Source organism: Nomascus leucogenys, chromosome X (assembly GCF_006542625.1).
Source record: "Nomascus leucogenys isolate Asia chromosome X, Asia_NLE_v1, whole genome shotgun sequence".
Taxonomy (NCBI): Eukaryota; Metazoa; Chordata; class Mammalia; order Primates; family Hylobatidae; genus Nomascus; species Nomascus leucogenys.
In genome coordinates this window covers 6,911,049-6,937,582 of record NC_044406.1, presented here as the reverse complement: position 1 = coordinate 6,937,582, position 26,534 = coordinate 6,911,049, and the positions used below count along the sequence as shown (strand labels likewise).

At 39.5% G+C, this 26,534-nt stretch overlaps 1 protein-coding gene across 1 annotated transcript; it reads right to left on the bottom strand.

The window, feature by feature from the left end:
* Nucleotides 1–11,801: 11,801 nt before the first annotated feature.
* LOC100603965 (testis-specific basic protein Y 1) lies at nt 11,802–12,495 on the bottom strand. The gene is given in 4 exon segments (XM_030807529.1): nt 11,802–11,846; nt 11,958–12,049; nt 12,052–12,196; nt 12,389–12,495. Coding segments are annotated over 4 exon segments (381 nt in total). The 5' UTR covers nt 12,488–12,495.
* Nucleotides 12,496–26,534: the final 14,039 nt, after the last annotated feature.

The following is a 26,534-nucleotide window of genomic DNA, read 5'->3' as shown; positions in this document are numbered from 1 at the left end:
TAGAGGTAGAAAAGGCTTCTGATAAAATTCAAGACCCAGTTATGATTTTGGAATTCTTACTGTGAAAGACCAAATAGTTTCCACTAAAACAAGGGATAAAAAGACTATTCACCCTCATTTTTATCCAATGTTGTATTGGAGGTCACAGTGCAGTAATGCAACAAATTCTATTACGTAAGGTAAGGTGAGAATATTAAATTGATAGAGGTAAGATTCCATATTTGCAAATCATGTAGAAAATGCTTAGGTATATAAACAGGTATTGGTCTTTGTATTAGTCTGTTCTTGCATTGCTATAAAGAAACACCTGAGACTGAGTAATTTATAATGAAAAGAGGTTTTTTGGCAGGTTGGACAGGAAGCATGATGCTGACATCTGCTTGGCTTCTGGGGAGGCCTCAGGAAACTTACAATCAGAGCAGAATGTGAAGGGGAAGCAGGCTCATCTTACATGGCCGGAGCAGGAGGAAGAGAGAGAGGGAGGGGAGATGCTACATTCTTCTAAATAACCAGATCTCACAACTCATTATCATGAGAACAGCACCCAGGGGAATGGTGTTAAACCATTAATGAGAACTCAACTCCCATGATTTAATCACCTCCCACCAGCCTCCACCTCCAACACTGGGGATCACAATTTGACACGAGATTTCATGGGGACATAGATCCAAACCATATCAGTCTTAATTAGTGAACTTAGCTTAGATACAGAATACAAGATCAATTACCAGTGTTAGTGCTATCTCAATATACTAGTTATAAACAAACAGAATTCTAAAGACCAACATACTATCTACTGGTTACTATAGTCAATAATAATTTCACTGTATATTTTAAAATAACTTATAGAGCATAATTGGATTGTTTGCAACTCAAAGGATAAATGCTCGAGGGGTGGATACCCCATTCTTCATGATGTGCTTATTTCACATTACATGCCTGTATCAAAACATCTCATATACCCCATGAATATATACACCTACTGTGTACCCACAAAAATAAAAAAAAATACCGTCTACCATATCTACCATAATATCATAACATATAAAATATTCAGGATAAATTTAATAAAAGTTGAGCAAAACCTCTACTCTGAAACTTTAAAACATTTCTAAAGGAAAATAAAGTATACTTAGGTAAATAAAATGATCTATCATGCTCATGGATTAGAAGACTATTATTAAATCTCATCTTCACCTATTATGCAGAGAGAGAGACTGCAATTCTAATCATATTTCCAGGAAAAGTTGACAAAACATTCCTGAAATTTACATGGAGTTGCAAAGGACCTAGGACAGCCAAAACAACCCTTGAAAAACAAGAACAAAGAGAAGTCACGGCCGGGCACGGTGGCTCACGCTTGTAATCCCAGCACTTTGGGAGGCCGAGGCGGGCGGATCACGAGGTCAGGAGATCGAGACCACGGTGAAACCCCGTCTCTACTAAAAATACAAAAAAAAAAAAAAAAAAAAAAAAAATTAGCCGGGCGTGGTGGCGGGCACCTGTAGTCCCAGCTACTTGGAGAGGCTGAGGCAGGATAATGGCGTGAACCCGGGAGGCGGAGCTTGCAGTGAGCTGAGATCGCGCCACTGCACTCCAGCCTGGGCGACAGAGCGAGACTCCGTCTCAAAAAAAAAAAAAAAAAAAAAAAAAAAAAAAAACGAGAAGTCACATTAGTTGTTTTCAAGAGTTGTTATAAAGCTACAGCCATCAAGACTGAACCAGGACCATGTGGAGTCAGTGGCAGGACCTGATAATAGACTCAGGGAACAAAACTGAGTGTTCGGAAACACTCACACCCACATATGTACATATGGGGAAATGGAACAGTGCCAAAGTAATTTTATGGGGAGAAGGAAAGACCTTCCAAAAAAATAATAATGGGGCCGAGATGGAGTAAGCCAACTGCAACTGCCGTCTCTCAATTACAGTAAAATTTCTGAACAAAATACAAAAAACCAAAACGCGAGCCCTTTAAGGAGCACGCAATAGCAAGCACACTGGGGATTGAAATCAAAACGTCATTAAGGCCCCATAAGAGGACTGAGTTTCCCATTTTTCCATGCTTGGTCTCCCAGCATTGAGCAGAAGGCAGACCCTGGCTTGGAACTGAGCAGTGAGTGCTGACAACATCACCTCGGGAGAAACCCCCTGCTTACAGCCAAAGGAAGGGCCTCCCATGCGCCAGAGTGTGGAAGGAAATCCATATTTCTTCCCCCTTTGCTTTTTCTTGCTCTCCTCTCTCCTGGCTAGTCCAAGTTCAGCAGCTGCATAGCGATGGAGGCAGTGGGGCAACTATAGGGCAGTCAGCTCAACTCCAAGGCACCATCTCTCTAGCCCTCCCTCTGGTCAGAGGAATGAGGAAAAGGGCCCCATTTCCTATAGAGTCTGAGGGAATACCTGTTGTCATTTTCTCCTTCTTTCCTTTCATTTTCTTTATTTTTACAATCGAGTTAAATTTTTTAAGTTGACAAATAATAATTGCACAGGCATATGGGGTAGGTAGCAATGTTGGCACACACACAACGTGTAGTGATCAGATCAGGGTGATTAGAACATCCATCATCTCAAACAGGTATCATTTCTGTGTATTGGGAACATTTAATATCCTTTCTTCTAACCATTTGAAACTGTATAATTTATTATTGTTAACTATAGTCATCCTACAGTGGTACAGAACAGGAGAATGTATTCTTCCTAACTAGCCATAATTTTGTATTCTTTAACAAATCTCTCCCTATCCCCCTCCCTCCCCTACCGTTCCCAGCCCCCTCTCTTTTATCTTTTGCTGCTTTACCCCAAGGTAGCCCTGGTCACACAGAACCACATGTACTAATGGCGAGTGAACCTCTTGGAGAAACCTGTCTTTCTGACCAGAAGGGTCAGGTAAAAGGGCACTTGGGAGCCAGACTGTAGGGTAGGCTTGGCAGATTTTGGAAACAAAAATATAGGATTCTAAGTAAAATCAGAATTTCAGATAAACCTTGTTATATTTTTAAACTTTTTAATGTATTTTCCATGCAATATTTAGAATATATATATATATACATACATATACACTAAAAATTTATTCATTATTTATCTGAACTGGGCATCTTGTATTTTATCTGGTGATTCCATATGGGGTTAATTCCAGAGAGGAAAGTGCTAGAGAAGGGTGTCCCCCATTTCTGTGGACAAACCTCACTTGAGCCTGCTCTCACTCTGGAGCCGTGCATGCATGGAGAGTCCCAAGGAAGCAGAGCAAAGGCTTTGAGAACTTCACTGCCATTTCAGCCATCTCCCAACTTCCAGCCTAACCTCCAAAGAATACGTGTGCTAGGCCATCTCAAACAGCCCAGCAGGGGCTTTAGAAACTGATTTGTCATTGGAGCTGCCATACACAGAATGCAGGAACAAATGTAGGTCTGAACCTAACTGATTGTATGGCAATTCAAACACGGATTTAAAATAATTGGTGATGGAATAACAAGTGGATATCTACATGGAAAAATAATACACCTGAAAGCATCAGATATGAAAACAGAATATCTGAAGTCATAAAACTTCTAGAGCAAAACAAAAGAATATGATATGATCCTGAGGTTGTCGAAGATTTCTCAGATTGGGGACAAAATGCATTAATTATAAAGGAATGGTTAATAAATTCTGTCTTAAAAAATAAAAAAACTTTTACTCACTAAAATATGTCTCTAAAAAATAACACATGAATAGCAGGAAAATACCACACTACATACAACTGACCCACATCTTGCCTTATATATAAATTCTATAATTTAAGAAAAAAATAATGAGAGAAGGGCTTACTCAGACACCTCACAGGGAAGGATATCACAATGGTCAAGAGAAAGTACTTACCATTGTTATTCATTAAAGAAGTGCAAATTTAAATACCAGAGAGATACTTCTTAACACTCATCACAGTGACAAAAATTAAAGAGACTGAGACGATCAAATGTTGGCAAAGCTGTGGAATGTCCACAACTCTCCTATGTTGGTGGGGTTCATATATGGGGTCCATGCTTTCCAAAACATTTTGACAGTTTCCTATAAAGTTAAACATACACACACTATGATCCAGCAATTCCATTCGTAAGTAGTGACGTAAGAGAAAGGAAAATCTATGTCCACACAAAAGCTTGTTCTTGCAAGTCTTTTTCATAACAGCCACACACTGTATACAACGTAACATCCATCCACAGGAGGCTGCATGAGCAAAGGGAGGTACATCTGTGTAGTAACTGCTTCTCAGGAGTAGGAAGCAATGAACCATGGATACATACCGTGGCATGGGTGAGTCTCAAGATCACTGTGCTTGAGGGAAAGAAGGCAAACACAAAAGAGAACCTGCTGTGAGAGTATGTTTCCTGGATATTCAACAACAGGAAACATTAACCTATGGTGAAAGAATCGATATCAGTTGTTGACTCTGGGGCAAGGGGTAAGGAGAAATTAATTAGGCAGGTGCACAAGGGAAACTTCCGAGGTGATGGAGTGTTCTGTGTTTTGACATGAGTGTATTTAGCACAGGTATATGCGTTTGATAGAATTTCCCAAATGATAGCACTATGTCAATAAAAAAAAAAGTAGAAACATTGAAAATGGGACTGATATGGTTTGGCTGCGCCCCCAACCAAATCTCAACTTGAATTGCATCTCCCAGAAGTCCTACGTTTTGTGGGAGGGGCTCAGGGGGGAGGTAATTGAATCATGGGGGCCAGTCTTTCCTATGCTATTCTTGTGATAGTGAATAAGTCTCACGGGATCTGATGGTTTTATTAGGGGTTTCTGCTTTTTCTTCTTCCTCATTTTCTCTTGCTGCCACCGTGTAAGAAGTGCCTTTCACCTCCTGCCATGATTCTGAGGCCTCCCTGGCCGTGTGGAACTGTAAATCCAATTAAATCTCTTTTTCTTCCCAGTCTCGGGTATGTCTTTATCGGCAGCATGAGAATGGACTAATACGGTAAATTGGTACCAACAGAGTGGGGAGTTGCTGAATAGTTACCTGAAAAATGTGGAAGCGACATTGGAACTGGGTAACAGGCAGAGGTTGGCACAGCATCTTCAGCTGCAGTTCCATGATGAAATCATTGTCTGGCTGTACTGTTAAGTGAACCGCGTTAGACAGCAACAGAAGCTCACACCATTGTGAGGTCAACATTGCACATGGACAGGGTGGGAAAGAGCTTTTCAGTGGCACATATCACATCGCTAATATAGATCCTCACTGAGGTTACCAAAAATGTTCCTCTCTGTGTGCTTCTGTAAGGCTTGAATAATTGTTACTCAATCTTGGATTACTGTGGTCACCAGGGAAAAATTGAAGAATCAAAACCATCTGACTTGAGGCAAATTCTTAAACACACCCAAGTCAGTTTACTTAAAAAGTAATCTAGGATTTGCTCTAAAATAACTGAGTGGGGCAGGGGACGGGTCAGGTTTGGAGAGGGTAACAGGTGAAATGGGATTAGCTGACTTTTGTAGTGGTTGGAGCTGCATGATGAAAACATGGTGATCACTATAGTAGTCTCTCCACCTTTGTGCATGTCTGACAAGTTTCAAAACCCTCTCAGTTTGTAGGATGTCAGAAACCACTCCTGCAGGATAGATGGACAGGAGGACATCATGCTTCAGTGAAACAAGCCAGTCACAGAAGGACAAACGCTGCCCAATTCTACTTTTATGAACTATCTAAAATAGTTAAACTCACAGAAAGTAGAATGGTCATTGCTAGGGGCTGGGGGAGGGGAAAATGGGGAATTGAGGTGCAATGGGCATGGAGTTTCAGTCATACAAGATGAGAAAGTGTATTAGTGTTCTCTAGAGGGACAGAAGTAATAGGATAGATGCATATATGAAGGGAGTTTACTAAGGAGTATTGACTCACATGATCACAAGGTGAGGTCCCATGATAGCCCGTCTACAAGCTGAGGAGCCAGGAAGCCAGTCCAAGTCCTAAAACCTCAAAAGTAGGGAAACCCACAGCACAGCCTTCAGTCTGTCTGTGGCCAAAGGCCAGAGAGCCCCTGGCGAAACACTGGTGTAAGTCCAAGAGTCCAAAAGCTGAAGAACTTGGAGTCTGATGTTCGAGGAAGCTTCTGGCACAGGAGAAACATGGAGGCTGGAAGACTCAGCAAGTCGGCTTCTCCCACCACCTTCTGCCTGCTTTATTCTAGCCACGCTGGCAGCTGACTGGATGGTGCCCACCCAGACTGAGGGTTGGTCTGCCTCTCCCACTGCACTGACTCAAATGTTAATCTCCTTTGTCAACACCCTCACAGACACACCCGGGAACAATACTTTACATCCTTCAATCCAATCAAGTTGACAGTCTTAACCATTCCAGAAAGTTGTAAGGATCCACTGTAGCACAATGGGCATATAGTTAACAATACTGTACCATGCACCTCAACATTTGTTAAGAGTGTATATGTCGTGTCGTGTGTGTTTTACCACAAGTTTAAAAATACTCCTGAGTATCTTATTCCATATACTCAACACCTTAGCAAACCTTAGTACTTCACTGCCCTTTTCTGGCTGCATGGTGTATCAGAGAATGTGTGGGCTTTGGAGTCAGACAAGCTTCGGTTCAAGTACTAGGTGATCTGGAACAGGTTACTTAGCCTGGCTGGTCCTCAGTGTCATCTCTTGTAAACTCAGGATGGAATAAGACAGCCCCATCTATCTTCCAGCACCATTCTAAGGATGACTCATAGGCATTGCTCAGTCATGGCAGCGATTATTGTTTTTTGATTAGCATCTAGCCCTCTACCTGGACCATGGTAGGTGCCCAATAAATGTTTGTTGAATGATAATTTAATTCATTATTAATGAATTTTTATTTTATTTTACCCTGCTCTGCACCATTTTTTTAGTGCAATTACTCTTATCTAGTTTTGAGTTGTATCCAAATTCTCAATCTAGTTAAGATTCACAATTACATATCAGCTTGCTGGGCTAGCACTTTTCCTTACTCCTCTTTCTGAAGGGTCCCCAATTCTGTTTCTATTCTGTGTGTCCTTTTTCCCCACTTCCGTGGGCCTGTGTCCAGGGCCCCTTCCCCCAAAGCCCTTCAACTAGTTATTCTCCAGCAGAACATTTTTCTGCCAGTAAAAATATTTTCCTTCAGGAATTGGCTAAAAGCTGTTTTCATAAAGACTTCCCTATATGAATTGAGCCTGTAATTATCTTGCTCTTCCTTAGGATTTCTGCAGAGCTTATGCACACCTAAAGCGTGCCAATTCACACTTGGTTCCGGGGTCTATAGTAGAGTCACAGAAACATGACTCCTGTCACGAATGCAGGCTAGGATGTGGTCCCTAAAGCAGGGGATGTGTCTCGAATGCCTCTTCAATCCTCGTACAGTATCTAATACGGTGCTGCTTCCACAGCGTTGAGCAGCAGTCCTTAGGAGGGCGGAGTTTAGAATTTGATCTTTGCAGACCTGAGTTTTAATCCTGGCTCTATAACCTATAAGCAGTATAAGAAAGGTACCCAAACTGTCTGTTTCATTTGTCCAGTGGGGACACTACTCATTTCACAGGGTGTGATGGTTAATTTCAGGTGTCAACGTGACTGCCTTAAGGAATACGTCAGGAATTGGTAAAGCATTGTTTCTGGGTGAGCCTGCACACTTATTCCCGGGAAGATTGGCGTGAGCTGGTGGACAGAGTGGGAAAGACGTCTTCAATAGAGACAGGCCCCATCCAATTCTCTGAGGGCCCAGATAGAAGAAACAGGGCAGAGGAAAGGCACTTTCCTCCCTTTCTCTCCTGGAGCTGAGACTCTTATTTCCTGCCCTTGGACATCAGAACTTCAGGCTCTTTTTATACTGAGAGTTATACTATACACTTCTCTGGTTCTGAGGTTTTGGGTGTGGACTGAGTCACACTCCTGGCATCCCAGGGGCTCCAGCTTGCAAACAGTCTGCCCTGAGACTTTTCAGCCTCTAATTCCCCTAATAAAAGCCCTCTCATCTATCTTTGCTGATAGGCTGTTGGTGGTGTCTCTCCAGAGCCCTGATTAATCCACAGGGATAATGTGAGGGAGAAATGAGGTCGTGCATGGGGAGCATTTCACACCCTGCCTGACACATGCCCAGGTCCAATAGGCTGCAGCTGCAGTTATTCTAGAGCTTAGCATCAGTGTTCAAAACAGCGGAAGGCCTTCCCTCTGGTACCCAGCCATTGCGTTGAGCTTCTCCTGTCATTTTTCAATTCCAGAGTGTTTTTTGAGAGCAATTCTGTGTCCTGTGTATCACTGACGTGGGGCTAACAACAATCCGTACGCTTGGGGATCTGAAGCTGGAAATGACCAATAGGTCAGAAAGTTCTTAGGAGTCAGGAGCAGAGGAAGCTGCATGGTCAAGGGGAATCAACGTGAGCCTTCCTGCCATGTGTCCTATTTCCTGTGGTGTAATGAGACAGAGACATATGTATGTATACATCATCTCACGCTTAGCTCTTTAATATGTACAAGGTGTTTTCAAATTTTCCCACCAACTGTCTTTGACAGCTGAGAATCTCAAGATCACCTGTTCTTCATGACTGCTGTCAAGGGGATCTTCCCTTTAGGGACACAGGAAGATTTGCCTAAAAATGTCAGGAAACTTTGATATCTATTATTTTATTATAAAAATCAACTACAGCTTTGCTGCTACATTACTTCGGGTCTTTACTCATTCCACTGTTTATTTTAAGCCTCAGCTTGTGGATAGTTGGAGAAGGAGGGAAAATATTTAACACTCTTATTAACTAATTTAACTATGTATATAACATGTAGAATAAAGAAAGACTTAAAGGAAGATGTAGTATTTGTGAATGCTCCAACAAATTAAAATATTATTTAAATTATTGATTTCTGATTAAATCACTTATTGTCTATAATGAATTAGAACAGTTTGAAAATAAATTCAGTGACATTTTTGCATCTATAATTTCAAAATCATAGTAACTTTCCAAAGCCAAAAATTCCTGAAACACAAGTCTGCCAATCACCACAATAAAACATGAAGCCCCAGTGAAATAGCTCCCAACAAATAACAATTGAAGCTCCAACTGCCATGAAATCATGAAAGAAACTCGATGTTAAGAGCCATGGATAAATTTTTCAATGCCAAAAGAATCATCACAGACTGTTTTGGCTTGCAGAGCTTGAATGGAAATATGGCATTAAAATAAGGTGCACAAAATGAATTCTTGAGTGTAATTTTAAAATACACTGCAACATTGCTCCATAATATTCATCAAACCCAAAAGTGACCACTGACAAGATTCAGTTTATTCCAGTTTTTATGCTGTCATTATGTAAAAAAAACTATAGCAGGAAGTTCACAAATTTCCCTTTGGAAGGAGATATACAACCACAGCCAATAGGCTTTCCTAAAAGACAGCAGCTTTTCGTTCTGACTTGTTTCCCATCCATAACACACAAGTATTTATTGTTCAGGGTCAATAGAGCCTTGCCAATAAACAGGCTTTGAGTTATACCAAGCATGCTCATTCTTATATGGTATTTCCATATAAGAAATATAAAAGAAATATACCACAAAATGATGGTGTTCAGGACATGGGCAACACCCTGTTTCTGTGGTATAGCATCCTAGGTTTCTTAGGATTCCATAGGAGGCAGCTACAAGTTCAACATGCAAAGCTCTGAAATCCCTTCCTAAGCTAATGAAGTGAAGCCCTGACTGCACCAAGGAAAGGATGAAACAGAACTCATTTGTTGTTTCTCAAATGATGCTACCATCTCTTCAAAGCCACCATTAATTTTAACACCTTTAAAGCTATAAGAACAATCTATGTAACAAGTGAAAACTGCCTATAAAATTAGTGCTTTACATGACAAACCCTTATTATATGGAAATTCATATTTTCAGAATCACATAAAAGTTTAACGTGCTATTCATTGTAAGATTAAAGGACATGAATTATTCTGTACATGTAATTACTAACAACTGGAAATTGTGATAATTTTGTACTTTATTCTTAAAATAATTTCCTTTCTCCTTTTTCCTGAGAAACATGCTTCAACAATACTAACAGCTTACCTTCTAAAATAAATGATCACATATAGGGTATTTTATATATAATATATATTTTTATATTATTTTATTATAAATATAAAAATGCTTATATATTTTATAGATGTCTAAATATACAGAATATAAATATTTATATATAAAAATCTATATATTAAATCTATATGAATATAGTTATATAAATACATAAATATATAAATATATAGATATGTATATAATATATAGACAAATACGAATTATATATACATATACACATTAGAAACACACCAATCTTTTCTGTATAAAGACCTGTGTGTTTATATAAAAACCTGTGTATTTATATAAATATTTATAAATACAGATTATATATATATATACACACATTAGGAATACAGTAGTAAATTCTACCACATATAGAAAAGACCTGTGCATTTATATAATTATATATAAATGTAGATTACATATATACACATTAGAAATACACAGGTCTTTTCTATAAATAGAAAGTTCTACTATATTATACTCTCACTGCAATTATTGACAGCTGGGTATTGAATCGTGATAATTTTGTACTTTATTCTTCTGAAACTGATAATTTCCTTTCTCTTTTTGCCTGTGAACCATGCTTCAACAAGCATAAAACCTTACCTTCTAAAATAAATGATTATATATAATATATACATATAAATGTTTTCTATAGGTATTTCTATATAAAATATATATTTATATATAAATATTTCTATATACAATCTACATATAAATATAAAAATATAAAAATACATGTTAATATATAAATATATATGGTAGGTTCTAGTATATATAGAAAAGACCTGTGTATTTCTAACGTGTTTGTATACAGTAAATATAGTTGTAAATTTTATTTACATATATTTATGTATATTTCTCTAAATTCTACTATATTCAGAGAAGACCTGTGTATTTCTAATGCATGGAAATATGAAATATACTTTTTGTTTCCTCAGTTGCAAAAATAAAAAGACTCTTTTCAAGTAGATAGATTTTGCTCTACTTTGAATTTTTCTTCTTAATTATATTAGGTTGTAGGGAGGGAACGCTGAAAGGAAAGAGGATGGAAACGATTCTTCCATCGGTTTCTATAAACGAAAACGTATTTTAACAATGAAACCTAAGCAGGTAGAATCCAGTTCTTGGTACTTGGTGTATGTGCTAGCAAGATTGCATGAAGAAACAAACCTTACAAGAAGCGGAGTCATCCTGTGAAGGGGAAATTTTTCTCCAGTGCTCAGTCATGACGCAATCCTTATCCTCCTGTCTAGCTAACTGTGATCTGTTCCTCTGACCTCAACCCCGCTGGACCCCAGTTCCCTCCCTCCCCACACACCACCTCTTCCTTCCTTCCTTCCTTCCTTCTTTCCTTTCTTCCTTCCCACACACCACCTCTTCCTCCCTCCCCACACATCACCTCTTCCTCCCTCCCTCCTTCCCCACGCACCACCTCTTCCTCCCTCCCTCCCTCCACAAACACCACCTCTTCCTCCCTCCCTCCCTCCCCACACACCACCTCTTCCCCCCTCCCTCCCTCCCCACACACCACCTCTTCCTCCCTCCCTCCCCACACACCCCTCTTCCTCCCTCCCTCCCCACACACCTCCTCTTCCTCCCTCCCTCCCCACCACCAGAGAACACGGAGTCACTCAGATGAGTTTGCAACACATTCATTTTATTGTTCTCACCAAGGTAAGCACCCTGCTGGTGAGATCTCTGAGGTCTGGCGGCTGGGCCTGAACTTAGTGGCTGCTCAAGGAGATACGGGAGTAGTTGGCCACCCCTCACTCAGTGGTTCCTCCAGCTTGGTCTCACTCAGTGGTTCCTCCAGCTTGGTCTCCTCACTCAGTGGTTCCTCCAGCTTGGTCTCCTCACTAAGTGGTTCCTCCAGCTTGGTCTCCTCACTCACTGGTTCCTCCAGCTGGGTCTCCTCACTAAGTGGTTCCTCCAGCTGGGTCTCCTCGCTCACTGGCTCCGCCGGTGGCAGCTCATACTGAAGGGCTCCTGGCTGGGCTGGTCACTGGGGCCGGGTGCCGCTGGCCCGCTCCCCGCCTCAGGTGCCGTCACAGCCGCCATCTTTTTTGCAGCCCTTTTCTTCCCGCCTCTCCCTCCACGGGCTGCTTTCCCCTTCTTGGCCACCTTGGTAGTCTGGAAGGACAACAGGGAGATCACAGAAGGGCTCTGGTTTAGGGACGAGGGTGGAGGAGGCTGGGAACAGGGACGTGTCCTCAGAAGCGGTGCGGGCCGGGTTGGGGGGTTGTGCCAGGTGAGGACCGGAGAGGATTCTTGTGAGGAAGGAGGCGAGGGGAAGACGAGGAGGAGCTTGGGAGGGTCACTCACCTTCTTCTTCGGGCTACTGGGGCTCAGCTGGGGGGAGGACTTGCTCTTTCGTGCCGCCTTGGTGGCCGGAGGTCCGGAGGCTCTCGGCTTTGGACTCATCTTCCGCCGCTCAACGTCTCCCAACCGTCGACTAACTCCAGGCTGCCTGGCCCCCTGTATATACCCCTCCCGCGATCCCAGGACAATGAGGCGATCACGTCCCTGAGCTGTGATTGGTCAACACTCCACTACCCAGCCAATGGTAGCCCTGGGCAGGAAGGAAGGCTTTACACGTCACAAAGCACCATCAGGACATGGCGGAGGAAGTCGGGGTGGGGGTGACATCTGATGAGGAATGCAAGGTGCTCTGGTTGGAGAAAGGGAGATTTTGGTTAGCACCCCTAAAGATAGTTCCCAAACTGACATGTCACCCCTCCTAAACTCCCCATGTTCAATTTTGGCAGATCACGTGGCAAGGGACGATATTTCCGCCACATGTTTCCCCCGGACCTCCCATTCAGTGGTACATTCTGTTCCTCCACACCTGCCATCATTACCCAGTTTCTCTATGACCTACCTAAAATCTCTCCATGCTAACTAGGATGGATGGAGGGCTATATGAAGACGTCAATCATCCCTCTCTCCTACAGATTCCTCTGCTACACCTTGAGGATCATTCACTTCTTGGATGCCATGAAACAACTTTTCCATCTCACATACTTCTCCCAGCATCCACATAGTGCCTCACAATTTTTTATTCTCATGGTTTAAAGCACTGGCTTCCAGAGGTCAAGATCAGCAAACACACTCGCTCAGCTGGGTATCTGTATCAGGCTGGGTTCCTCAGAGAAGGAGAAACTAAACCAACAGGATATTGTGTGTGTGTGTGTGTGTGTGTGTGTGTAATATTGTATATCGTAAATATATATTTACTATCATGTATTTATGAATTTTATTATATATATGATACAGTTTATTCTAAGCAATTGGCTCACACATTCACACAATGTGGGGGTCTAGGAAGCTGAAATATATAGGGCAAGTGAGCAGGCTGGAAACTAAAAGCTTCTGCACAGCCAACAGTCAACAAAATGAAAAGGCAGGCTATGGTTTGGGAGAAGCTATTTGCGAACCGTATATCTAATAATGAGTTAATATCCACAATATATAAAGAACTCACACAGCTCAATAGCAAATCAATAAATAGTCTGGTTAACAAATAAGCAGAGGACTTGAATAGGCATTTCTAGAAAGAAAACACACAACTGGCCAACAGGTATATGAAAATGTGCTCAACATCGTTAATAATTAGAGAATGTAAATGAAAACCACAATGAACTATCACCTCACACCTGTTAGGATGGCTATTATCAAAAAGTCAAGAGATAAAAGATAATGATGGCAAAGGTGTGGAGAAAGTGAAACCCTTTTAGGGTGTGCAGAAAAGGGGACCTTTAAACGCTGTTGACAGACATGTAATTGGTACAACCGTTATGAAAAACAGTGTAATGGTTCCTTGGAAAATCAAAATAGATCTACCATATGACCCAGCAGTTCATCTGTTGAGTAGGTACCCCACTCCCAAAACGAAGTCCACATCTTATACAGATATCTCCAGTACTAATTTTAACTCATTAATCACACAGGAAATTAGAGTTTCTATTTGAAAAGACTGTGTTTTTTTTCACCATTCTGGTATCAAGTATTTATTCTAGACATCTCTTCTTATTTCTTGCTTTGTAATAATCTAGCTACTACTAACCATTGACAGAACTAACTCATTATTCCAACAAGAAATGAGAAATGTTGAGAAGAATGCAATGTTACACTTCTTGTCTTCAATCAGTTATTCTAGTTTTATGGAGGATTCTGTATTTAACTCTTACCCAGGTAACTCTAGTTACCATATCCACAGTACATAGTAAACACTCTTAAAAATGTAAGAACACAGAATTTACTAGAATGCTTACTAAACTTTCTATATTCAACCAGTTTTCCTAGTAATTGCTAGTTGTTTATTCAGCTGTTTGCCTAGATACCACTAAATGTTTAGTTTTATGTCACAAAGACATAGAAGTAGTACTGAGAAGAATTTGTTTATTACAAGTACTGGCTTCATGTAGTTATCTCTAGTTAATTACTCACTTGGATAAAGTAGATATCTATTGTATTAGGTAATATTTCTAACACGAGGTTGGAATTTTGCATTGAGGAAAATGGTTATTGAACTCTCTGGCATAGGCCAGTTATCTTCAGCTTCCTGGGATCAATTACTTGGTCTGGCGAATTCTAGCTATCTTTAGGTTGCTAATTACATGTTTACCACCAGATGTCTGTGGTAATTTATTATTTCAACAAAAAATAGTAGAATGATAAGGAAGGATTTTCCTTTTTCTTGGCATCACATAGATATTCAAGTTATCTCCAGTTATTCTTTGTAGCTTTTTTTCCTGGGTAACATTCAGCACCTATCCTTGTAAGTTCTTATCTCAACTAAAAGCGATAATTGAGAGTTGCAAAGAACATGATTTTCAGAATCAGGTTCATTTGGTATTGTAATGATTGTTAGCTGTTTCTATGTAACGAGTTTCATGGGAAAGCCCAGTTAAGTAAAACTTATATATTAACTCAACACCAGCAAAATTTTATCTGACCAGACTAGATTCCCTATGTTCTACATTCCACTGAACTATTCTTGTTGTCTCTATTTTACTACTTACTTAGGTACATGACTTACCTGTAGTACTAATTCATTATTCCAGCAATAATTCAGCAGTAAGTGGTGAGAAAAAAGTGATTTTATTTTTAATATTTATTTTTATTGAAGTAAAATATACATATATAATGTACCCTCTTTACCACTTGTAAGTGTGGAGTTCAGTGGTAATAAATACATTTATACTCTTTTATTTCCCCTTCATGCCCCCCATTCCCCTTCTGGCCTCTGGTAGCCATCACTATAGTTGCTATTTTCATTAGAATCACTTTTTTAGCTCCCATGTATGAGTGAAAACATGCAATATTTGTTTTTCTGTGCCTGGCTTATTTTATTTAACATAATGGCCTCCAGTTCCATCCATATTGCTGCAAATGACAGTATGTCATTCTTCTTATGGCTGGATAATATTCCATTGTGTACATATACCACATTTTCCTTATCCATTTGTCCATTGATGGGCACTTAGGCTAAATCCATATTTTGGCTATTGTGACTTGTGCTGCAATACACGTGAGCAAGTATTCCAGCAGTGGAATACTCGGATCATATAGTAGTTCTATTTTTAGGATTCTGAGGAACTCCATACTCTTCTCCATAGTGGCTACAGTAATATGTATTCCCACCAACAGTGTACAAAGTGGGTTCCCCTTTCTCCACCTCCTTGCTAGCATCCTTTCATGCCCGTCCTTTTGATCAAAGCCATTTTAACTCGGGTGAGATGATATGGCATTGTGGTTTTGATTTGTATTTCTCTGATGATTCGTGATGAGTATATTTTCATATGCCTGCTGGCCATTTGTGTGTCTTCTTTTGAGAAACGCCTATTCAGATTATTTGTCCATTTTTAAATCAGATTGTTTGTTATTAAGTTTTTCGAGCTCCTTATATATTCTGGTTATGAATCACTTATCAGATGTATAGTTTGCAAATATTTTCTGCCATTCTGTGGGTTGTCTCTTCACTTGGTTGATAATTTCCTGTGCTATGAAGAAGGTTTTTAACTTGATGTATTCCCAGTGGTTTACTTTTGCTTTGGTTCCTATGCTTTTGAAGTCTTACTCAAGAAATCTTTGCCGAGACCGACGTCCTGGAGCATTTCCCCAATGTTTTCTTCTGGTGGTTTCAGTTTCAGGTCATAGTTTTGAGTCCTTTTTTTTGTTTTTGTTTTTGTTTTTTGTCGAGGCAGAGTCTCATTCTGTCACCCAGGCCCAGGCTGGAGTGCAATGGCACAATCTTGGTTCACTGTAACCCCCACCTCCTGGGTTCAAGCAATTCTCATGCCTTAGCCTCCTGAGTAGCTGGGATTACAGGTATGCACCAGCATGCCTGGCTAATTGTTGTATTTTTAGTAGAAATGGGGCTTTACCATGTTGACCAGGCTGGTCTCAAACCCCTGACCTCAAGTGGTCCATCCGCCTCAGCCTCCCAAAGTGCTGGGATTACAGGCTTGAGTCACCATGCCCAACCAGATTCAAGTCTTTAATCCATTTTTTATTTGCTTTTTATGTGTGGTGAGAGATAGAAATCTAATTTTATTCTTCTGCATGTACTTATCCAGCTTTCCTACCACTGTTTATTGAAATATCTGTCTTTTCAGCATCATATGTTCTTGGTGTCTTTGTTGAAGTTGAGTTGGTTTTAAGCATGTGGCTTTATATCTGGGTTCTGTATTCTGTTCCATTTGTCTCTGTTTTTGTTTTTATGCCAGTACCATGCTGCTTGGTTTACTATAGCTTTGTAGTAAATTTTGAAGTCAGGTAGTGTGATGCCTCCAGCTTTCTGCTTTTTGTTCAGGGTTGCTTTGGCTATTTGAGGTCTTTTATGGTTTCATATGAATATTATATGTATTTTCCTATTTCTGTGAAATATGTCATTGGTACTTTGATAGGGATTGCATTGAATCTGCAAATCACTTTGGGGAATATTGTCAATTTAACGATATTAATCCTGTCAATCTATGAGCATGGACTATCTTTCCATTTTTTTGTGTCTTGAGAAGACAGTGTTTTAAAAATTTTTGTGTTTAGTTTTTCTAGCTATTATTACTTATTTATAGTAAACTAGTTACCCGGGTACTGGCAGGTACAGGTCGACCTTGTTTTATTGTGATGCACTTTATTGTGTTTATAGATAGTGTTTCTGGCAACTGTCTGTTGAGCATGTCAGTGTCATTTTTCCAACAGCATGTGCCCACTTCATGTCCCTGTGTCACATTTTGGTAATTCTCACAACATTTCAAACTTTTCCATCATTATTATATCTGTTATGGTGATTTCTGATCAATGATCTTTGATGTTATTATTATAATTGCTTTAGGACTCTACAAACCAGGCCCATATAAGAACCCACCAAGAGGCATCACACTATCTGACTTCAAAATATACTACAAAGGTGTATTTCAAAATATACTACAGATCTACAGTAGGAGCAAGATGGCAGAATAGAAGGCTTCACCGATTGTTCCCCTGGCCCTCTTGCAAAGACACTAATTTAACAAATGTTTACACAGAAAGAAAACACCTTCATGAGAACCAGAAATCTAGTGAACACCCATAGTACCTGGTTTTAACTTCACATAGCTTGATATGGTTTGGCTGTGTCCCCACTGAAATCTCAACTTGAATTGTATTTCCCAGAATTCCTATGTATTGTGGGAAGGAACTAGGGGGAGGTAATTGAATCATGGGGGCTGGTTTTTCCTGTGCTATTCTCGTGATAGTGAATAAGTCTCACGAGATCTGTAGGGTTTATCAGGGGTCTCTGCTTTTGCTTCTTCCTCATTTTTTCTTGCTGTTACCATGTTAAGAAGTACCTTTTGCCTCCTGCCATGATTCTGAGGCCTCCTCAGCCATGTGGAACTGTAAGTCCAATGAAACCTCTTTTTCTTCCCAGTCTTGGATATGTCTTTATCAGCAGCATGAAAATGGACAAATACAGGGACACTATTTCCTTTTGCACAATGGAAAGCATCATAAATAAGGTAAAAATTAAGATACAGAACAGAAGAGCACACATGTAACTTCAATTTATTGACTTGGATAGTTTCTAGATGATATACACATATTCATACCCAACAAATTAGTAATTTAAAAAAATCCTCAAGACATTTAAAGATGGGCAAATTATATGGAATAAAATGTATTGAAGACAAAACCCAAATGGATAGTAATCACAAAAAGTCTGGTGTCACTGAGAGTCAAGGGATTACAAAATATCACAAAGGAATGCACTTCCATTTGCAAACAGTGGTAATGCCGTGTGTTGATGGAAACATGTAATCGACCTTTTCTTTGGTGGGCAATTAGCAATATTGAGGAAAGTTAAAGATGTATGTATCCCTAACACCTGAAACACCTGGAAATGCCATTACCATGCTTATATTCTAGAACAGAAGTTCTCTGCCGTGATTGTACATGAGAATCACTGCTCTAGAATATGGCACAATACACATTCATGTGCATTATTCCTTGTCCAGCAAATGCAAGAGTTTCTCTGGAGGAGGGGCTTATCTCAATCCTAGGCTCCTGTTAGAATCTCTTCAGGGGTTCTTTCACAAAAGAGGGTGGCAGTCTATCTATCCACAATCTGTGCATGCACATTGCAATTCCTACCGAGAAAGGTTCGGGGATGCATCAGGGGATTCCATGAAAGGGAGAGAAACGTGCATTTTGATGCATGTTATGTGCCAACCATGAGGCTACTAGAGTTACATAGATTGTTTTATTTAATTGCCACATGGTTTGAAATAGACATCCTTACACCCCCGCCCCGCCCCCTTTTTTTTCCATAGGTGGAAAGTGAAGTTAGAGTGGTTAATTTTCTCACATTTACATAGCTTGTTTGTGACGGACCCTATATTGACACAGCCTGTATCATTCCAATCCATGCCTCTCCTCTTCAGTGCTTCTATGCCACAGTCTGTGCATCCCCATTTTCCTTAGCCAGTTATTTCGGAGTTTATGCTTCTCCATGCTCCCAGCTGCTCCTTCTCCTCTTCATTTCATGCCTCTCCTAATTTGAAAACTCGTCAGAAGTTTTCTCAGTCTTACCTAAACTCAATTTCCTCTCCTGTGTCCTACGTTTTTGCACCAAACCTGCACTGGGTGGGAGGATGCCGTGAGTGGAAATTGTGGGATTTTCAGTTGGACACAGAGGAAATTGAATTCAAACCTGTTAAATGCAGCTATGTGATATTGGACAGTGACTTAATGATGGAGAGCTTGAGTTTCTTCATGTATAATAATAAATACTTCTCATGGAAGATTGCCGTGAGAATAGAATAGGGTTGCATTTGTGCAGTGGCTGCGTTCCAGTGCTCACCTGGTGAACATTTGCTCCCCTTCCCTTCTAACTGTCTCCTAAGATTTCCAGTGGGAATTGCATCTTCTCGGCCTTGCTTTGAACTTGCTAACGAGATTCAGAACTGGATCTGTAACAGATTTTCAGTTAATACATTTTGAATATAAAATGTTTACGTTTCCAGTCTCTTTCAGGGGTTCTGTTTCCTTTGCATCAGCTTTTAATTTTTGAATAATTTTAGATATAGAGAAAAGTTGGAAAGACAGTGCAGAGAGATCCCACGAACCACTCGCCCATATTCCCCTAATGTTAACATATTATGGAACCACAGAACATCTGTCAAAATGAAGATATTAACATTGGTAAGTTACTATGAGCTAAACTCCAGATTTCATTGGGAATTCCTCTGTGTTTCCATGGGCTCCCTTTCTCTGTTCCAAGATTCCATTCAGAATCCCATGTTGAGATCATGTCATTATGGTTCACTGGCTTCCTCCCATGTGTGGCAATTAATTAGTCTTTCCTTGTCTTCATGACCTTGACAATTTTGAGGAGTACTCCTCAGATATTTTGTAGAATGTCCCTTGATTGGACTGGGTTTACCGGATGCTTTTGTGAACATTATACTGTGGTTCTGGGTTACTGGGCAGAATATCATAGAGGTGAAGAGCTCTTCTCCTCACACCGTTCCAGGGGTACAGGATGAGGGTGCCCGTTTTAGGAGACTCAAAGCAATAATTTGCTAATAGTGAGCAACTTGTTTAGAAAGAGTCAGTGAAGCTTCTAGAAATAGCTACCCTTTTTTTGGAATGCCTTGGCTCCGATGTCTTATCACACATAACATTCTTGGCTGCACTGGGATCATGGGATGTCATACACTCCCAATGAGATGCTTGAGCAGAAAAGGAGCTTGTAAGAATTGAGCTATTAGGCAAACATGCAAGCAAACAAACAAAAAACCAGGTGGGCAATGTACACTTTGGAAAATGCTGCCTTGCTCTGTTGGCTGCCATCGTGAACCTGTTTTTCTAACATCTGTTATAAACAGCTGTACCCTTCTGCAAACAGTGCCACCTCATGCACAGAGAGAATAAATTTTCCTGGGCATTTGTGGCTCTGTGTGTGGCCTGGGAGGCAGCTCAGCCTGGGATTTGGGCCTGCAAAAATAGAATCATTCTTTCCACTCGCACAGGAAATTAGTCCTTGTGAAATTTTAGCTTTGTTGAAAGGACACACACAATGCACAGATTTCCTGTCTACAAAATTCATCCCACAGATACTATGAGGAGATATTTTTAAATGTACCCATGCTGGTGGCTGGATTTTGAGATTTTTACAAAGCAGAAATAGATGTAATGATCTCTCTTCCTTCCTTCTCTCTCTCTCTCTCTTTTTTTTTTTCACTCTACTTTTCTCTTTCTCACAAACCGAAGTTTAACCCAAAATCAGTGGTCCTCGATTAAGTTGACTGCATCCCCAAGGGGAGAGTTGGCAGTGTCTGGAGAAATTTCACATTGTCCGTATTAGAGGAGGGGTGGATTGGCATCTAGTGGGCAGAGGTCAGGGATGCTGCTAAGTAAGCATCTTACAATGTACAAGACGGGCCCCACCACAGAGAATCATTCAGCCCCAAATGTCAACAGTGTCAAGGCTGAACAATCTTCTCCTTGCACTGCTTCCTCTCTCTGCTGCTAGTGGAGCCTGTGACTCTGCAGCGGTCCTGCAATTCCCCCCTCCCCTCACTTTTTTTAAAGATGAAGTCTTGATTTGTCACCCAGGCTGGAACAACCTCCGCCTCCCGGGTTTAAGTGATTCCCCTGCCTCAGCCTCCCAAAGTAGCTGGGATTAAAGGTACTCACCACCACATTTGGCTAATTTTTGTATTTTTGGTAGAGATAGGGTTTCTCCATATTGGCCATGCTGGTCTCAAACTCCTGACCTCAAGTGATTCGGCAGCCTTGGCCTCCCAAAGTGCTGGGATTGCAGGCATGAGCCACTGTGCCTGACCTGTGATCCTCTTGGAACTCCATTCTTTGCCTCCCCAAGACTGCCCTCAGCTCTTTCCTCCAAACCTCCCTTTATGTTCTTGCTGGAGTTCAGCGAGTTCCTTCTCCCAAGCCTATGACTCCAGCTCAGAGTTCCAACGTGTATTTCTCCCCACATTTTTCTTAGGTTACATTGTTTTGTTTTATTACATCTGACATCTCTTTAAAATTACTTATCAAGTCATTACATCTACCTGCACTTGGATGTCCTCTCCTTTCCTAAGTCAATATGTCCCAAACTGAATCCTTCCTCCTCTTGCCTCGATTTTCCCTGGCATGACTTCATTTCTGCAAATGACACTGCAATTTCCCCAGGCAGCCGGGCTCAAACCTTCATCTTTCAGTGATTCTCTATCAAATTCATCATTCATTCTCCAGTACAAAATTTACCAGTTCTTTCTACCAAACTCCTTCTGTAGTTATTTCTTTCCTGCCTCTTCAGCTTTGCACAGGGTTCTCCTTTATAACCTTTTAGTCTTTGGTTCACCAACCTCATAACTACCCCCTCATCCTTGATCAGCTCACCCTCAACAATGGGCCATCTTCCTACTGTGACAGCACAAACCCCAATTCCTGCCTTTCATTCCTCATTTCCCTGCCTCCTCCCCTGGCAATGATTCCCTCTAGTTTATATACATATATATATATATATGTATATATTATTTAATTTATTAAATATATATTAAATATATATACATATATGTATATATTAAATATATACACATATATACACATGCATAGTGTATATATACATATATACACATATATAGTTATATATATACACATAGGGTATATATATACACATATATAGGGTATATATATACATATATACACATATATAGGGTATATATATACATATATACACATATATAGGGTATATATATACATATATACATATATAGTGTATATATACACATATATTTACATACATGTATGTATATATACATATATAAATATTTATACATATATACATGTTTAGTATATATGTATATATACACATATGTATATATATTTAATATATATGTGTGTATATATACATATATATATAGAACAGTTTCAGGATTACAAAAAAGATGCAAAGATAGTCCAGAGATATATATATAGAGAGAGAGATAGTCCAGAAATATATATATATATATATTTAATATATATTAATATATGTATTTAATATATATACACATATATGTATATATGCATATATTAAATATATTACATATGTATATGTATATATGCATATATTAAATATGTTACATATGTGTATATATGTACATATACATATATTAAATATATTACATATGTATATGTATACATATGTATATATACACATATTAAATATATATGTAATAGATATGTGTGTATATATACATGTGTGTATATATATATATATACATGTGTGTGTATATATATATACATATAACAGTTTCACGATTGCAAAAAAGATGCAAAGATAGTCCAGAGAGTTCCATCTACTGCTCACTCAGCTACTGTTAGTGTTAAAGTTTTCTATCACTGTGGTTGGTTCCTTTGTCACAACTAATGAATCCATGTTGGTACATTACTCTTAACTAAACACAAGGTTTTATTTGGGTTTTGCTAGTTTTCCTTTCAAGGTCCATGTTCTCTTCTAGGACTCAGTCCTGGATTTATCATTGCATATAGCCATTTCTCTGTAGTCAAGGCCGGGTGTGAAAATTTCTCAGACTGTCTTGTTGTTGTTGTTGTTGTTGTTGTTGTTGTTTGTTGTTGTTGTTTCGAACCTTGACAGATTCGAGGAGCCCTGGTCAGGCATTTTGAAGAATGCCCTGAGTTTGAATTTACCTGATGTTTTTCTCATGATTAGACTGGGATGACTGAGCTGATAAGACTGTGGTGTTTCTTCTCTCTTGGAGAAGGAGACCTCAGAGGGGACGTGTCCTTTTCCTGATATTTAATCACAAGTGCATGCTATCAACATGAAGTCACTGGCTAAGATAATGCTTGCCTGGCTTCTCCACCTTGAAGCTACCATCTCCCCCTTCTCATATGCTAATTTTTGGAAGCCAGTCATTAAGTCCAGCCCACACTGAAAGGTGAGGGAAGGAAGACATTCGATATACTTAGGCAAGTTTATTTCTAATTCTGTTTTTCAATGTTTACTTTTAATTGAAAATTAATAAATTATAGTTGTATATATTTATGGGGTAGCAAGTGATGTTATGATTTATGAATACAATATGGAATAATTAAACTGAGCTAATTCACATATCCATCACCTCAAATACTTACCATTTTTTTGGTAGTGAGAACATCTGAAATTTACACTCTTAGCAATTTTAAAATGCTTCCAATTCTTTTTTTTAAATTCCACCCAGAGCACATTTATGCTTTCTTTAATTCAAATTCTATCTGAAGGGCTCAAAAGCTACTTTGTCTGTAGGGCACTCTGATTTCTCTTTGATGAAATTCTCTTATTATTTATCAAAAACACTCAGAAACTAAATTCTGCCGGTACCCAGAATATTTCAGAGATGTGTGCTTCCCTTCATCTCAGACCACATCTCTAATTTATGTATTTATTTTGCCTTGCATTTCACATCAGTGTTTTGTGTTACTCTGATCATTCCTTGTTGGCTCCTGGATTGCTTGCTGAATTAGTTCTGTCTAGTCCAAAACCGTGACAAGACACACTCAAATGATATTTGCCAAGGGGATGAAGGCGTCATTCATTGACAGCTGATGTTTATATCCTCACACACAATATCATATTTCTTGCACCAAAGCAAGACTAATGTGGGCTTAATTAAAACAATGTTGAAATACTTCTGGTTGCAAAGCTGGGCACATACAAGGACTCCCAAATGCAGCACAGTTCTGAACGCTTGGCAGATGCACAATATATAGGTGTGTGATCCTTTTTGAAAAATTCATGCCAAGAAAATGAATGCCTGTTTTAGGAGAGCAGTGAAGAGCAGTTTATATATACAAATAGGAGTTAGCAAACACTGAAGGCAGCATGGCAAAAACTCAGCAATGCATCTGCAGAGCCAGGTACGGCCTGGGATCTTCCAGAAAGGCTTTCCTCACTATTCCTGTTGGAAATCAATCTCTTCTTCCATAGAAATCTTTTTTTATTTTTAGACAGTGTCTCGCTCTGTCGGCCAGGCTGGAGTGCAGTGGCATGATCTCAGCTCACTGCAACCTCCGCCTCCTGGGCTCAAGCAATTCTCCTGCCTCAGCCTCCCGAGTAGCTGGGATTACAGGCATGTGCCACCACGCCCGTCTAATTTTTGTATTTTTGGTAGAGACGGGGTTTCATCATGTTGGCCAGGCTGGTCTTGAACTCCTGACCTTAGGTAATCCACCCACCTTGGCCTCCCAAAGTGCTGGGATTACAGGCATGAGGCACCACGCCCAGCCCTTCCATAGAAATCTTACAGAATCTGTTCCTGTGTTCCCCCTTTGACTGCTGCTTCATTGACTACTGCTATTTAGCATTGCACATTTACACAGTGACTATTTTTGCTTTTCACTTATAAATGGGACACCTCGTATAATTCACACTGTTCCTGTGCTTCCTGTCTCTGGGTATGAATGACATCAACAAGTGACGACGCTATATCAGTATATTTTGTGAGTGCTTACAGCCACATGTCTTCACTTTACTTACAGCACAAGGTGCTAGTCTTGAGTTTTCACAAAGAAATACCAACAGCTACACTTCTTTTAGGTAAGAAGACCTGAAAAACACACATTGGCCCTTTGCTTAAGCACAGTAAGCTACTTTTTCAAAATGAAACCCACACAGAGTCATTATAAAATGTTTCTTCTCCTAAAACGTGTTATCCTGGCTACAAAACATACCTTTTATAAAATAAGTTTAGGATACAGTCTTAGCTCCAAGTCTGTCTCTCAGTACATATTTGCTGTCTGACTAGTCAATTTCTCCATCGTCTTTGCACTCACAGTGGTACTCCATGGAAAATATCAATTTGTTTATTGTTCTTTTGTGGCTTTGAGAGTTTTCAAGAGAAATGGCAAGGTTTAATAGAAATCTGCTTTCTGGGAAACCTTCTCTCCCTCCCGTCTTCCCATTGGTGCATTTCTTGCAATAGCTCCATTAACTATTAAAATTACCAGAGACATTCCCAATTTTGTTTCTCATAATCAAACATAGAAAATATACAAACAACATTTTGAGCATTCTTCAACTGTTTTCTTCATGCCTGAACTAGACATTGGGCTCTCTGGAAGTAGAAGTCGCGATCATGTTTATTCTAAATGTGATCATTCACACTTAATGATTAAATAATGAATTTCATTATTTAAAGGATTACACATGTTAAATATTGACTCTATTTTGAGTGACTCTTCCACTTTTCTCCCAATGCTTTTCCTGGCTTCATCTCCTATAAATCCTCAATTCATATGTGTCATTTTGTATCATACAGACATGTCTAAAATAAGATAGCAGCTAAATTCATGTTGTTTGCTTTGGGAGAAGAATTCTGTCACTCAAAAGACAAAATGACGCCTGACCTTAGTAGCCATCATACAACTTCCTGTCAGATGGACATATCCTGCAATTTAATAGTCTTTTAGTTCTGAGCTGAGCCAATGTGATGTCCCAAGTGTGAATGCCTTGTCTAAACGCATCCATCACAAGAGACATCTTACAGCAGAAGGCTCCGATTTTAACTGTTGTTGAAATCTGTGCATTGCTCACATTTGGCTGTCTATAAATGATAAAGTGGAGAATTGAGACAAATATTCAGTTAATTTTTTAAAGTCTTAAAGTGAAGATCTTCAAGTAAAAAGAGATTTGAGTCTTTCAAATAGGTAGAAATAAGGGGTAGATTAGACTATTAAAATACAATTGATTTCCATGTAACTCAAATGCTAATATTAAATTTAAATATTTTAAAGACAACAAAACCAAGACATAATATTTGGATAGCAAAAATTCTCTCTCTCTCTCTCTCTCTCTCTCATATATATATCCTGATATGTATCTGAGGGCAGTATTTTACTGTGTAAATAAAATTTACATACACAAAAAATATTGAGGGAACTTAAAGGATCAAAACCAAGTACTGAATTTTCAGAAATGGATTCCTTTCGGGGATAT